Genomic DNA, 15,861 nt, shown 5'->3' on the forward strand with positions numbered 1-15,861 from the left:
CCCACGTATCCAATGATGTAGAGTTTACTGTTGAAGAACTCCTTGATGCTTGTCTCACAGTCCTGCAGACCAAAGATAAGAGGAGTCAAGTTAGTGAACCAGGATGATTTGTACAGCTACTAACTCATAAATTAGGCAACAAGGGGAATAATTTAATTCCCCCAGTGAGTCTGGTGATCTTACCCTAGTATCTATTGCAGGATCAAGACAGGGGCTTTCTATGGTTCCACAACAGTTCAGCTGAAAGTAGTAAGAAAATGAAGATATGATGGGAGTATGTACAAGCAACTATCTTTATGCATTTCTGCATTAAGAACATGTTTCCCTAAACATTTCTTTTTTACTTACTACTTTCTGATACGAGATGATCAATGTGCCGTTATTGTTTTCCTTGTAGTTTGTTGTGTAGAAGGTCTGAACATCTTTGATAATCTGTGTGAGAGGAGACAAGTGATTGACGTGGGGCCATAAGAGTTCATCAAACTTCCTGCACCACTCAAGCTGTGAAACATTAAACGTACCTTGTCTTTGTTTAGGAATCCAAACACCCCTGCCGCCACCTCCGCACCAAAGATGATCAACAGACAGGCAAAGAACTGAAAAATAAATCCACAGAAATATACGTCAGCTTAAATGTAATGGTATCCAACTGAAATGTCTAAGTCAAAAGCATTTCAGATCAGTTTTTGCTCTTGTAGTTTGTATGCATCGAACTCACTGAACCCAGCAGGCATTGAGATTCCCGAACAGCTCCACAGCAGCCAAAGAAACCAACCAACATCACCAGACTGCCAGCACCTATCAGGATATACACACCTGGAGGAACAGGGAAAAGAGACACTTTTATGCGATGATGCAATGGTAAACAAAAAGGCAAGGTAAATAAGAGCGTTAGTCATGAGGCAAACCACCATCAGAATTATTTACCAACATATTTAGGATATACCAGCCTAAAACACCTATAAAAGCGGTTTGCTTCCCCACTTTCTCTGTTAACATGCTCAGCTTTTCCCAGCTAGTTCATCTAGCAATCTTAATTTAGAGGAGCACCAGCAGGGGGCAGCATAGAGCTAGAAAAGTCAGTTGAAACAGTGTAGCTCAACATCGCAAAGCAGAAAGTTCAGACAGTGGTATTCAGATTTTAGAGCAGGGGTCACCAACCTTTTTAATACTGAGAGCTACTTCAAGGGTACTGAATAATACTTGTTTGATACAAACTTCCTGAATAACATAGTTGCACGGTTCACCTTTAATGATAATATTATCACTAATAATAATAATAAATATTCATATGTGAAGAGACTGTCTGATCACATACTAATGTTAATTATTCCTCACAATGATTTACCATGGTAGGAAACGCATATATATTTTAACATGCAACATTATTTATGTTCTCAATCTATTTCAACATTTGAAAGTCAGAGTTATCACATCTGATATTTGTGTAAATATCTTTGATAGCTTTGTATGAATGAGAAAATGTGTAGCATTTTGTTCAAAATCACACCAGTTACATTTGTGTACAAAGTATCACTTCTGTAACATTTTATAGGAAATCATTAACTGTCACATCTTCACATCATATCCTGTTTGTACAAACACTAACTTTGTAACATCAGAGAGTGGAGATCACATCGGAACCTTTCTTCTCGTGTTAGAACAGTGTTTTCAATAACCATCATTGCACCTTTCAAGACCTCTCCGTCCGAAAAGGCTTTCTTGTACTTTATTAAAACGAATGTTTCTAAATGAAGCTTCTGTTGCTTTGTGTGACTTGTTCACCGGCCTCGTGAGAAGAGATGCTGCTGCTCAAAGCTGCTTTAACTCTCGACTTGTTCTGCCCGCAGTGCTGCAGGTAGTGAGTTAGTTAGTTAGTTAGTTAGTTAGCATGGTAGCTTTCTGACACGTACTGAAGTGTCCACAATGTGCCGCTTTGCCGTCGCCCCGCAAATGAGACATACACACTTTTCTTTCACTGTTGTAAAAAATAATTCTTCCTCCCAATCATTGTGAAAATAGTTCTTTCGCTTTTCTGCCATGTTCAGCGTAGAAAACGCACCTCGCGCCCCATCGTAGCTGCTCCCGCTAGCTTGTCTCAGCGAAAAGGTAAATGGAGATTTAGCTTGCGCCTGGAATTGAACTCTGATAGATAAAACATTTTTGTTTTTTAAATTCTTTATTCAATATTGTCATTTTAAAATAAAGAATAATTCAAGTGTTATTGATAAAAAATAAACGAACAGCAAAACAATTAAATACAAATTTTAGACGGAGCTTCATGGTGACTAGTGCTATTTTTAGAACATGCCCTGCGGGCGACTCACGTAGTCCCTGCGGGCGACCAAGTGCCCTCGGGCACTGCGTTGGCGACCCCTGTTTTAGAAGGTACTATTTCTGTGGTCGGTGCTTAAAACCTATTTTATGAGTGGATACACATTTATTGTGCCTTTTAATTTTGCCCTCATATGAGATGCTTTGTCAATAGTCTTGTTGCCAAGAGCCTGCTTTAGGGGGAGCTCTTTAGATGCCCTGATCTCCCATTAACCCTCTCATTAGGTACATCATGGGTAGGTCTGCAGGGAGGAACTCAACAAAGATTGGTTTCACTGCTCATACAGGTGGGGTATGTTGCCAGGCGACAGCTCCGCAGAAGATGGGGTGAGAGAGTTTGCGTCAGCCCCACAGGTGACGCAGGCTCAGGTGGGAACAAGAGAGGAAGATCAGAGGATACCGATGTGTCAAAAAAGAGATTTGATGTGAAACAATAATTGAGTCGTTTCTTTTGTTAGGAAGGAGAGTTTAGTTGCTGCCTGAAGGTATCAAACGATCAGTTAGCATGCAAGTGATGCTGCTGCACACACAAACTTGGTTTTGGCAGCAGCACACGGCATTGATGTTCCCCTTTATCTCGTAGTCTGAAGTTGTTTCTTACAACATGTCATTTCAAAGCACAGAAAAAAGTTTTGTGTGGGCTTGACGCCATGGGAACGAGGCATAGCAACTGTTGTTGCGCTCTCAGCTGAGTCTGTGGGGAGAGCGCTCTCACTGTCAAAGCCATGTGTAGCACTAGACTCTCAGAGGACCTTACAGAAGCCACCCATCTGCAGTCAAACCACATGGAAAGACGTAATGAAATACTTTTACGGTAGTATAGCCTTTTGTAAGAAAATAACTCTTCGCAATACTTGATTACCATTACACAACCTTATCAGTCCTAAACTGGCTTCATAGAAGAAAATAAAGTACCAATCAGGAAGAGAGGAGTTTAGTCTGGAGACTGACAGTATTACACTGATTACTGTGATCAGAGTGGGTGTAGAAGGGTAGTCCTGCACAGGACAGCTAAACACCTCTCTCTCTTCCTTTTGCCCAGTCATTTCGTTTGTCATCACATCTTGTTTTTCCTTAAAATCTTTGCCATGGATCCCCATCTGTTTCTATGATTGCCTTTTTAACTGTCACAACACTCAGTGTCTCCTCCTCCTCCTCCATCTCTCTTTCCATCTGGGCAGGGTGACTGATTGAAAGGTGGTTACAAGCCCTGTGGTTTCCCTTGTGCATTTATTGCTCTATGTATGACAGTCATTTCCTGTTATTCACACTCATCTCCAGTGCGAGGTAAACTGACGCCAAATATTCGCAAAAAAAAAGCATTAGAGAACGTTGCATTCAGACATTTAACCATAAATGGAAAGTGTGGTGGGACACCCATCAAACTATGACACTCACACACTTTCACAATCACTCACAAAGACTGTGTGGTAGGAATATCCCCTCTGACATAGAGACGGACATTTATTCACAGGCAAAAGGAGTTGCACTGAAACATGTCAATAAACAATTTCAAAGCACCTCTCCAGACTGAGAATGACATGATGAGTGGAACATGACATTTTGATATGTATATTGTACATTGTGCTTATTTGAAAATTATATTTAGATTATTTATTTGCAAAAATCATGGTTTGGTTTGAAAAGATGCAATGGTGTCATGATGTGATACATTTTCAATAACACAAAAATAAGGACACTATGTCATAAATGTCCATTTTCTATTCCTAATATCAGCATAAAAGTCTAACTTCTGATACGTCAAAGTGAAACAACAGAAATGTCCATAACACAGGAAGAGTGGTTTCTGAGTTTGGTTTCCCGTGGGTGTACTATGGTACTCACCGATGAAGAAAGTGTCTGGAGCCTTATCACCATTGAGAAGTGAAACAGTTTCTGGGTCAAAACGCAGCCACAGTCCCACTGCCAGAACAAATGATCCCATCAACTGTAAAAGAAGAGAAGAGAGAAACTTTGTAAAAAGCTTTTGCTACATATGACTACTTATTTCAGAAATAAAAACAAAAACACTGACAACTGCAGAACCTCTGTCGTTAATCTACAGTCATGAGACTCGTTCAGGCTTTAATTGTGACCGAATCCTAATAAGTACCAACCGTAGATGTAGTAATCGTTAAAATACCACATTGTTGCACACAACCCTAATTACATTCAGTAAGTATTAAATATATTACCTATAAAGTAGAAAATCAATGTTCTGTTTTTTTTATAATGAACCTATGTGTCTTATCATTTATATTTTGGCTTTAGATCCGACGTCATTGCTGTAAATCTGGCCCTCAATCTTTTGCACTTTGGCAACAGAAGTATAATCTCAATAAGAGTAAGTTAGGCTAAAAACTTAGTATGTTGTGTCAAATCAACAGGTCTGAATATCTGCGCATTGTGGGTGGATAATTTACAGTAAGTGTCTAAACCAACAGATTCAAGCTAAATATAAGTTATGTTATTCAAACACCCCTTAGCAATTTCTGGCGTCCCATAGGGAGAGAATGACTGGCTTGGCTGCGGGCAGCAGTGTGGCACCTTGAGCTTCAACAGGCTCTCCTGTTTGTTTGGAAATGTGGTTACATGTTGCTCATATTTTCCCTTCATCTAAACCACCATGAGCGTACATCGAACAGAATCATACTTCCTGCAATGCTCTTGCTTTAACGCAAGGTGAACCTTGACCTCAAAAGACCTTGAAGTAAATGATTTGTTTTCCTTGGATCTGAGATGCTCTCAAGGGCAGAGTCTTTGGTGGGTGCTCCACTGACAGATCAATACTGAGAGGTTTCACTGAGTTCATGCCCCCTTAGGATTATCGAGTCTAAAAACCTTCCGACAACGCAGTGTCTATCTGTGTGTGTGCAGATTAATAAAGTGATTTGTTTAAATGGAGAGTATTAAGGAGTGCTTTTCACATGGTCTCTCTGTGTCCCAGATCTCAGAATGTAGGTGGACCTTGTGTGACTGTTTGTTTCTGTGTCCTCAGGCTCTGTCAAGTGAATTTATTTAGAGAAACAAACCTTGATGCCCAGTTGAGACAATAACAAACTGTCCCACGTCTGTATTTTAATTTTGCTTTGTAACCTCTTGTTTACCAAATCCCCTGTAGCCTCTTTCTGGTTCTGCAATTTCTCTTGTTTCATTCTTCATCTTCTCGTGGCTAACTGTCTGTACTCCTCTCCTCCTCCACTCCGGGTCCACAGGTTATATGTCATGCTGTTGGTCTGAAGTAAAGCCAGTAGCTCAGTAGTAAAGCATTGGAATAAGACAGGTGTTAAGAAGCCAGCTTCCTCCCAAAATAAGGATTTAATGTCATGCATGGTGATGTATGGGACAGCTGAGCTCTTGGGGTTTCAGGATTAGCAGGTCCAAAGTGATAAAGCACGATGAAGTGAAGGCTGCAGATACGTATGTAGACTTACTGAACCAGGCTGGATTAGTGCAAAGAGGGGCTCTGGATCTATTTAACCTTGGTATTTGTTGGAGTACCTGATGGTGCGATGGTATTGTTGAAGGTGTGAGGTGAGAACTGCTGCCCACTGAACCCTGCGGATATGCACACAGGACTAAGAGTGCAGTTATGCTAACAGACTCTCTTGCAACCTCTACCGTATTTAGAGTAATTCATTTGTAAAAAAAAACAGACAAAATGCACAATAAACAATTTTTAATTAATTCAATTATTCTCTAAGTTTAATTTGATGAATCATTTTGAATTCTGTAGTAAAAATCTGATACCGTGACAGTCCTAGTCCCAAACTAGATGGTGTTAGTGATGAAGGAGGAGCAGGTGGTTGTTTCACAGTTGAAAAGAGCTCAGAGCTCAGCCAAACCTCATTACTATTATGGCTAAATTTAAAAGCCTTTTCAAAAGCAGATGCATAGATGGAATCAACACAGAAAGCTCTCGTTTTAGAAAAGGGGGGCTACATCGAACACTGCATGCACTAGCAGACATGCTAAGTACATTCTCAACTCAGGCACTCATGACTATCCCAAAGGTCCCATTAACCCCCTCACTGCTTACATACCCCCGCCCCCCGCCCCCACCACCACCACTTTGTCTGCCATCATTACTCTATACACCAGACACACCCCTCCCTTCTCTCGGCCTCACTGCCACCGAAAACTACCACCCCACCCCCTGACTTATCTCTATGTATCCCCCTCCTACCCCACCTCATCTCGCACCCCTCCCTCCCAACCGCACCCAAAGGACAAAGACCCACTGTCTCCCTGTGCCTATACATTTTGGCGCACAATAGGAGGGAAACAAACAGGCACAATGAAAGAGGGGAAATAAAAAGAGAAAATAAGTCGTTAGATGCCCCATCATCCTTTTTCTTCGCCTGACAGAAGCATCTTACTCAAAAAACAAAGTTGAAACTCCAACTTGTGTCCTGTATAGGTCTTGTAGAGCCTATATTTCTCTAAAACACAGATGGAAGTGAGAATAGCAGAGTTACGTTACATCCTCTTTCTGCCCTAACACCTCTTAGGATTTTTGAATGTCTGTATACTTCCAGACAGGGATGGAAATTTCTCTGTCGGAGGTTTATTGAGTTTCTTTTACAGTAACAAGGCCCACTTTTTGCAGTTAAAAAGTGTTTTTGTGAGGGGAATTTCCATGAAAACAAGGGCTGAGCTGACAGGGCTGTGTTCTTGGTCAGAGACAGTCTGGGGCTTCACCCACTTTCTAGGTTAGATCTTGTTTTTAGATTAAAAAAAATAGACGTAAATTAAAGTAAAAGCAATATATGAAAGAAAACATCTGTGAACTACTTCTTTAAACCCAGCAGTAATTGGTGAGTGATTTAAGCTTCTCAAAAATAGTATTCTGTCTAACATATGTTTGGGAAAACAGATGCAAGTGCACATTAAAATTGATGGGCAGAAGGAAAGTGTAGATAGGAGGGAGATAATTATGGATGGAGTAAATCCTATTGTACTCTGCCACAGTGCGAGGGTGGGGGAGTGTGGTGGCACACATCAACCTCCACAACACAGACAAGTGTGTTATATTGGAACAATATTTTGCGTCAATATTGATTTTAGAGTCGGGCATGTTACCAGATATCTTAAAAGTTAGACGCCTCTTCAACATTACTAATTCTGTGTGTCAATTTAGAAAGTGAAATGATTTTTAATATGTCTTATTCCTTCCTATTTCTTAATTGTTCTTATTAGATTAGTTTAGATTATGATGGGGCAGCAGCAATAAAACAAACTATCACCAGATAACCTCCCGCCAATCATCCCATCCAATCCAACAGTTACATCAGCTATAGACTCGTAGTATGTAATCTGCAAGATAGTTAATTGCTCCTTTGTGTACGACATTTGGCTTGATCTGAATTCCATATAAATCTACATGAGTTATTGAAACTGTCTCTCCAAACATGATGCCAGTAATTTATTACCCATACCTTTGATAAATCATCCATCCAGGACATGCAAACATAACCAAAGTGCCCCTGCTACTTTCGATGTCAGAGGCTTTCACCTCCATACAGCCCGACATCAGGCCAAGCTAATAAAAACAAATACAATCTGTGTTTTCATGTGTTTAAATGACATAATCTCCAACCCTCGCAATTCACTCTAGTGTTCTGTATAACTTTACCTACATATTAAAAGAAATCAACAGTTCAGCATAAAAATGTAAACTGCAAAGACATACTCATCCCGGACTTATTGCTTCAATAGAATAGAAATAGAATAGCGGTGGACACCGATAGTCACAGGTTTTTATCACATAAAGTAAGATATTATTTCCAGCCCTCTGAGATCTCCAACAGAGATAAACATTGCCATTGCTGTATTAGAAAAAAACAATTACCTTTCACCCAGACACAATTATTAAATGGTTTATAGAGTCCTAAGCTTTTATCAATGACATTAAGTTGTGGGCTAGTCCTTGCTGTACACGTCTGAAGACAAGCTTATGTCCCGAGAGTTACTGCTGTTTTGTATAATGTTTGATATACTGTGTAGTGTTACCATCCTTTATATAAATGGTCACAACAAAATGCTACTATAGCTCTGTTTGTAATTGCACATTTAATTTGTTCTCTTGTTTTCAATGATATCACTGTTCATGTAGATCTATAAATGGTTTGGGACTTTACCAACAACGTCTTTCATTTTCTACTCTTGTCTCTACATCTTTCTCTTCTCTTCTCTTTCATTTTCAGACCCAATTATTCATTAATAGTTAAATAAATTGTGTACCATCACTCAAACTGTGTACATGATTAGTTCTGGCAAAAAGAAAGTAAGGTTATATTTGTATGCAATATCTATTAAGTATGTTTTGAATAACGCAGCTATTTCAATACACATAGTGCTGCCTTCATCATCCCGATGAGCCTTGTAAGCTGCCATACGTTGGCATTATACTCAATAAAGAAGAGCTGTGTGCTCTCCACAGAACTAAATGCACATTTTAGATTTTGTATTATCATGCTGTCTTTTGACCAGCAGACACAGTCGAAGAGTCTGAAACAACCAAAACAGTAGAAAAAACTAACAGAAACACTGGTGCGGCCTTTTCAAATAAAGAGTTTAGCAGATTGACAAGTACATTATTTTCTTTATTAAGCCAATACCAGAAATGGAGAAAGAACACTAAAGGAATATTTATGGGAAATAGGCTTCGTGCCGCACATTTGTCCCACACTGTTTACCTCACAGGCTTCATTTTTGACTAAATAGGGCAGTCAGTGAGCTACAGCACACAAACAAGGCCGGACAGCCAGCAAGGTATTGATGTGCTGTTGCAAGCTGTTATATTCACAGCTATCAGTGTAATATATACAAGAGCTTGGCCTGTACTACGTTAATGACAGTCTAGTATTTGAGCCATCCAGGAATCTCACTACATCATGATGCTGTGACATAGAGTCAGAGAGGTTTATGAACACAGGGTCACTTTTTCCGCATTAGTTCATGACCATGTTGTTGGTGTCAAATGAGGATGGTTGTATGAAGCTCTTCATCATTCAGGTAAAAACAAACTTTTAAAGTGTGCGAGTGTAGGCATGTCTCACAGCTCCCATCTGTTGACAACATTCAGTGTCCAACAGAACTGTCTCTGCTCTACTGTCCACTCAGGGCTCATTGGGGGAAGATTTGAAGGGGGACATATCTGCCCCTCCTCCACACAAACTCTTCTCATCATCTCTCTCTCCACCATCAACAGAGGGGGCCGCAGCCCGGGGAGGGATCGGGATGATTATGAACGGAGGGTGAACAAAGTTCATTCTGAAAGAGTGCAGGGAATGTGCAGAATTTGTATGCAGTGAGCAAAAGTGGAGGAGCATCCGTATAGGTGTTTCTGTGGTCCTCTGTGACATGTAACGCACATAGACAGACAGCACACATCCACAGAATATCCCGCTATCCTCATACTGATCTGATTTTCTATCTTTATCTGGGTCAGCTGTCCCTCTTTTGCCATCTGAGCGTGCACACGAATATCCCTCTCAATCTCCCAATGACCCTTTTCTCTCTCATCACATTTGCTGTCTCTGTTTTTTCTTGAACATGTCTGTCAGCAAACAGACGCACCCATCCTGGATGCAGGGATAGAACAACTTAATGATGGTGCCGGTGGGGCCGCTGTGTTCAGGGCTCCAGCAGGCTCTGCTGCTTAGCCAGGCAGGAGCAGCAGACTGAAGTTATGCTATTGTCCTGCTGTCACAATGGATCCATTCACGCTGCACTCAGCGCCTGGTCCACTCCACAGATGCTTGTTGGAAAATCTCTCTCTCTCTCTCTCTCTCTCTCTCTCTCTCTCTCTCTCTCTCTCTCTCTCTCTCTCTCTCTCTCTCACACACACACACATACACACAAAGGACCGTCCCCTCTGAGGAGTGAGAATAGTGGAACGCAAATGATAAAGTGCGTCACACACACACACACACACACACACACACACACAAAGATTATGCTAACTTTTTTTTTTAATAACATTTGTGAGTTCATTTATAGTAAGCACTATGAATGGACTTTAACAAGGATGTCAGGGTTTATGAAGGCACATGCGCGCACACACACACACACACACACACACACACACACACACACACACACACACACACACACACACACATACCTTTCACATCCACCTGACAGTTTGTCTTGAGTAAAGTGACTCTTGTGTTTCCCTCTGAGTGCCCAAGTGCTATTTTTTTTTTTTTTTTAGAAGACAAAGCAGTTGGAGGATCTTGAGCCCCAGGGTGATTGCAACTTCAGTATATCAATCAGTTCTGCAGCTCTGTTTGGTAATGGAGCTATGTGACGCATGAGTTTGTTGAGTTTGAGTATGGAGTTTGTTTTCCATGCTGTCTCTCAATCTCTCTCGCTGTCTCTGTCTTTTCATTCAGTCTTCCTTTCAAAAACACGCTTACCCGGGAAAAGGGGGGCGGGTTTTTCCTCTGTGGAAAATCTGATTTGAGCCCGATGAGCCAAAACTAAACAACTCTGGTTGTCACCCTTTCCGCGCCACGCAGAGTAAACCCACGCCGGACGGCAACTAAATAAAGCACAAAGAGGATGAATACGAAAACAATCTTAGCGCTGTTCCTAAAATAACACGTGGGTGTGAAAGTCAGCTGTGCAGAGTGAGTAGTCTGCACTGCTGCACTTGCTCCATTTACGCACAACTTGCATCCGATTGCCACAAATGCACTAACATGCCGAATGTGCACTTACCCAGAATATAAAGTTGAACACGAACAAAAGGTATTTCACACATTTCATTCCTCCTTCCACCTTCGACATTTTGGCTGGGTGAGTTTATCCTTAATCCCTACAAAATGCTCTGACGGTTGTATTGGCTCCGCGCACTGTGACAATAATAACGGTCCACCCGGTCACAGCACAAGTGCATCAAGAGTCACGGTTCTCTCTCTCTCTCTCTCTCTCTCTCTCTCTCTCTCTCTCTCTCTCTCTCTCTCTCTCTCTCTCTCTCTCTCTCACGCACACACACACACACACACACACACACACACACACACCGCAGGATCAGCTTAGACTCTTTCCAGACCGCCCCTTTCAACAATGCAGAGGGGGGGCTGAAGGGGGGACCGAAGCTACACGATGAGGGCTTGGCAAAGTGTTGTTTTCCCTCTAACACAAAGTTACTATTTACCTATGAGCTGATATTTACTTTGTGTTCAGTGTGCCCTTTTATATTTGAATTAGAGTTAAATTGTAACTAATATTCTTAAAATGTGTATTTGATAACCCACTAATTCTTAAATTCCGTGTCAGGGCTGATTGTTATTATTTGTGTTATTAGACCACAATTTATTTTAATACAATATGGCTTATGGCAGTTGTGGTTGAACTTGTCTTCGCTATAGGATATATCCATCACCTTGGCTGACAATAGGATATAATTTCTTCACACACACACACACACACACACACACACACACACACACACACACACACACACACACACACACACACACACACACACACACACACACACACACTGTATGGTAACGATAAAGAAGTAGTTCAAGTGGAAGTGACACAGTTTGTGATGTAACCCCTCAACTAAGAAACAGTGACTGTGCCAGAAGCCCTGCAGCGATTCAACTTTCCACAATCTATCATTGTAACCTTGAGTAATATTTCCGCTAGGATATATTTCCTATACAGTTATAGCATCTCATAATCTTGCTGCAATATATTATGGGCTGTTTTTCTTATGTCTACCCTAAGATTACAACATATTACCAAACATGTTGTCACGCACATATGAAGTATGGAAACAAACCTTTTTGATGACAGAATTACTGCAAAGTCAAACCTCATGCACAAAGCAAACAGCTTGCTATAAAGACAGCAAATAAACAAGGGAAAGCTCAGCCTCTATGAATAAATGAGTTTGTTTTGTAATCACATGATTAGATAACAGGATTTCCTTATAACCTTCCTCAAGCCTTTCCTGTTCTTGTGGGGGAAAAACAAAAAAGTTTCATGACATTTAAAAAAAAAGGAAGTTGTCTAATCATTTAACAATAAGTTGACTAAAAGAGACTACAACTGTCAAAGGATGGCCTGGAAGCTGAAAGACTTTCCACTTCTTTCTGTTTTTGTCCCCATGGCACTAAATTTGTCCCTGGAGTGAGGAGTTAGAGAAGAGTTTATTCCCCGCGTTCTTCTTCATTCAACTTATCTTTAAAGATGTAATGAAAATGTTTAGAGTTGTTGAAGAAATCTGAGGCACTCAAGAGGGTAGTGATTTATTCAAAGTAATAGTTAAAAAAATGCAGGTCCTTGTGCCCTGATGAAGGCCTTAATGGCTGAAAGGCGTAGGTATGTTTTAACTGCTACTGTGACTAAATAGCCATGTGTGGCTCAACATTTCTTCAAAAACTTTAAACTATGATCCCAAAACTGAAGAGCACCAGAGGGACACTTTTTTCATGCAGACTGGTTTGTGACTGTAATGAAAACTTGTTTGAATAAGTAAGTGCCCTGGAAAAGGTAAGGCTTATGGTCTCAACAGAAGTCAAGTTTCTTTGAGTAAAAAATACATTCTTATGGTCAAAAACATCACTTAACCCACTGATTTGTAGTATTAATATCACACTGAAATTAGAGCACATTGCCTTCTTATTCTTAAATGCATTGCCACACCTTGTGCTCAGCTAAGCTCAAACAAGATACAAACTAAATCTACTATTAATGAAATGGAAAGAGTAGACCCTTCTGCTGGATTTCTTCCCTCAGTGTCATCAGTGACTGGGAGCATGTAACTCAGTAGCAACACCATGTTCAACATAAATATTTCCCCCACAACCATGGAGAGCAGGGGGAACACCCAAAGAGCAGTTCATTTTATCACTGGTAAATTAGGCACTGTTTAGAAAATGTCCATATAGAGGAATAAAATGGTCTGGCAAGCTAAACGCTAAAGGGAATTAGGAGTCATTCAGGAGTGACATGATGGAGAGAGAGGGCTGAATAAATGCTTAGATGATGTTTTTATGTGAATAATCACCAACGTGTAGCTATTTTCAGCCATTCACACACACACACACACACACACACACACACACACACACACACACACACACACACACACACACACACACACACACACACACACACACACACACGTCTGTCTCAAAACCGAATCGTCTAAAACTCTCAGAGCAGCAACATTTGTGGTGTGACGCTCATTCGGGGAATTGTGGAGAACAAAGAAGAAAAACAAGAAGTTTAGTTTGGCTGTTAACCAGAGCAGTGCCAAAAGAGTAAAGGCTGATAAGATGGGGACAATACCACTGTTGGGTTGTTGTTGGCTGCCGGTTGCTATGTGGTTCCAAACATATGAACAAGAAAAATGTGAGCACGTCATAACCCCCATTATAATAGATAAAAACAATCTAAATATAGATTGTTTTACAGCTCAACATAATACTTAACAGGATCATTGTGGCTCTATTCTTTTGTTGTGACCATATTTGATATAACTGTGAGCCAGCCAATCTTAAACACATTTAAACTATTGTCTTGGCTATCTTAAGATTCTGAATAAAGTCTGTGCGCTTCTCCTTCTCTCTTGAGAATTACTATTATCATTATTGATGACAGACTGTGAAATCTGTCGGCTGTGAGGGTCAGTGGCAGTCTCACTTTGGAGGAAGTGAATTAAGCTGTAACTAAACTGAAGCTTTTATTGAAAATAATATTAATTAAGCAGTAATGATAACACCTTATTTAGTTAACACAACAACAAAGCGTCAGGAGACTTAAGCATTGAAAGAGACTTCCATCTGTGGCAGAATAGCACCATCTATTGGTCACACTGCAAACATTGACTGTGTGGTCATTTATTTTTAGGGAAAGTCACCAGCAGCTGCGCTCTTCATTCATATATTGGGAGATGAGAAGTACACACGCAGGTTTTTATAAATGGTCACAGAGAAGCTGGTGACTTGTTCAAAGGCTCTTTGACAAGGAGTGCTATGTATTCACTGTATTTAAAAACATTTGATCAGACCTTTTCCTTTTCTGTTTATTTGGCACCAACATTTGTCATATATAACTTTTACTTCACCACAAGAGGGCAGCATATTCCTGCAGATATCTTGTCAGAGACATCCACTGTAACGCTGAGAATTTTTGTGTCGGTAAAGATGAAATGCTCTTCTTCTCATCTTTTGTGAATGTCTGTGATTGGCAGCCATTCGCAGTCTGACACAAAGAAAATCTGTAGTATACAGGGCTGAATTACAAACTGCTCAAAGTGGGCAACTGCCCCGGGGCCGTGTGAGGCCCCATGTCAGTTGGATTGTGGTAACTTGATTCATTGTAAGTTTTCTTGGGAATATACACCACCACAGAACCAAATCAACCCAAATAATGAGGACAGGTTAGTGCATTAATGCCAGTTCTGTCTACTTGTCTTGTAGAGACCTGTGTCATAATTTGCATGTTCCTAAATATACATTTGTTAACAAATTATCACTAACAGGGAGTCAATATAAAAACGTTTTGTAAATGGGGCGCTACAGTATACGGTACTTTCACCATGTGTTACAAAATACTAGTTTTTCTTGTGTTGCAAAACTAGCATACAGTTTTTATACTTTGTTGGAGGAAATCTGAGTGATATTCATTTCTCTTGATTGGCCTCCACTGCCCTTATTTTCTCTCTACATGTTGAGTCTCTACCACTTGAGTCTACAACTATGTACACATCGGTGACACATTACAGGAATATCCTGAATAAGTGAGTTGAGAATTAACCAAATGCAGATGAAAGAAGGGTTACTGAATGGTTTGAGCATAAGAGTAATATATATATATTTTTCTTCCTTCATACCCCACTCATCATTTCACAACCACTTTTACATCTTGTGACCCCTTGTGAGGTTGTTATGGGGTTAGAGCACAAATTGCAGTGCAATGATTATATGCTGCATTGTTGTCATAGTATCACCTCATAAAGTTAATATGGAAAGCTTGTTACCAAGCAGATGCCTATTTACACACTGAGCAGACACAGAGCAGCTTTGGCATTCATTTAAAACCGTGTCTCTGATGAATGTCCAATAAGTTCAATGTTCAGTGTCCTCCGTGGTTAGGCCTCCAACAAATCCTAAAGGGATTATTTTGCTCTTATACTTATATGCTAGTTGCTAACTTTGGCTCTCTGCTGTTTGGTGCTGGGGAGGTACCTGAAGGTGAAAAGCCGTTGCCTGATGCATTTGGAAACAACTTAGTGAAGAGCGGTGAGACTGAACCAAGACAGTAAAATTGTGGGCCATAAAACCAAAACAATGAGCTATAAGAATATAAAACGCCACCTAGAATTGAGGGTAACTGCAGAGTTGGGTAATAATTTTCTTCGGGTTTGTCACTACGATCGACCGCTTTCATATTTCACATAGTAATTTCATTCATTATTATCATGAATATATTGATAAGAGCAGAAACGTGAACATCAACACTATGTTAAACTGACACAAGAAACCAGGCAAGTACTGA

General features: G+C 40.4%; 1 protein-coding gene across 1 annotated transcript in view; it reads right to left on the minus strand.

The window, feature by feature from the left end:
- The window catches only part of LOC115010785 (CD9 antigen-like), a 12,717-nt gene extending 1,431 nt beyond the window's left edge, over window positions 1-11,286 (minus strand). Inside the window, exons 1-7 of the mRNA XM_029435570.1 lie at window positions 11,062-11,286; window positions 4,180-4,282; window positions 719-816; window positions 522-596; window positions 349-432; window positions 184-240; window positions 1-62 (exon numbers count right to left, since the gene is read on the minus strand). The exon at window positions 1-62 is cut by the window's left edge and continues 22 nt beyond it. Of these exons, the coding sequence (XP_029291430.1) occupies window positions 1-62; window positions 184-240; window positions 349-432; window positions 522-596; window positions 719-816; window positions 4,180-4,282; window positions 11,062-11,130 (548 nt within the window). The 5' untranslated portion in view covers window positions 11,131-11,286. The remainder of the gene's footprint in view (window positions 63-183; window positions 241-348; window positions 433-521; window positions 597-718; window positions 817-4,179; window positions 4,283-11,061) is intronic.
- Between the last annotated feature and the right edge of the window lie 4,575 nt (window positions 11,287-15,861).

The sequence above is a fragment of the Cottoperca gobio genome, chromosome 7, assembly GCF_900634415.1.
Source record: "Cottoperca gobio chromosome 7, fCotGob3.1, whole genome shotgun sequence".
Lineage (NCBI taxonomy): Eukaryota > Metazoa > Chordata > Actinopteri > Perciformes > Bovichtidae > Cottoperca > Cottoperca gobio.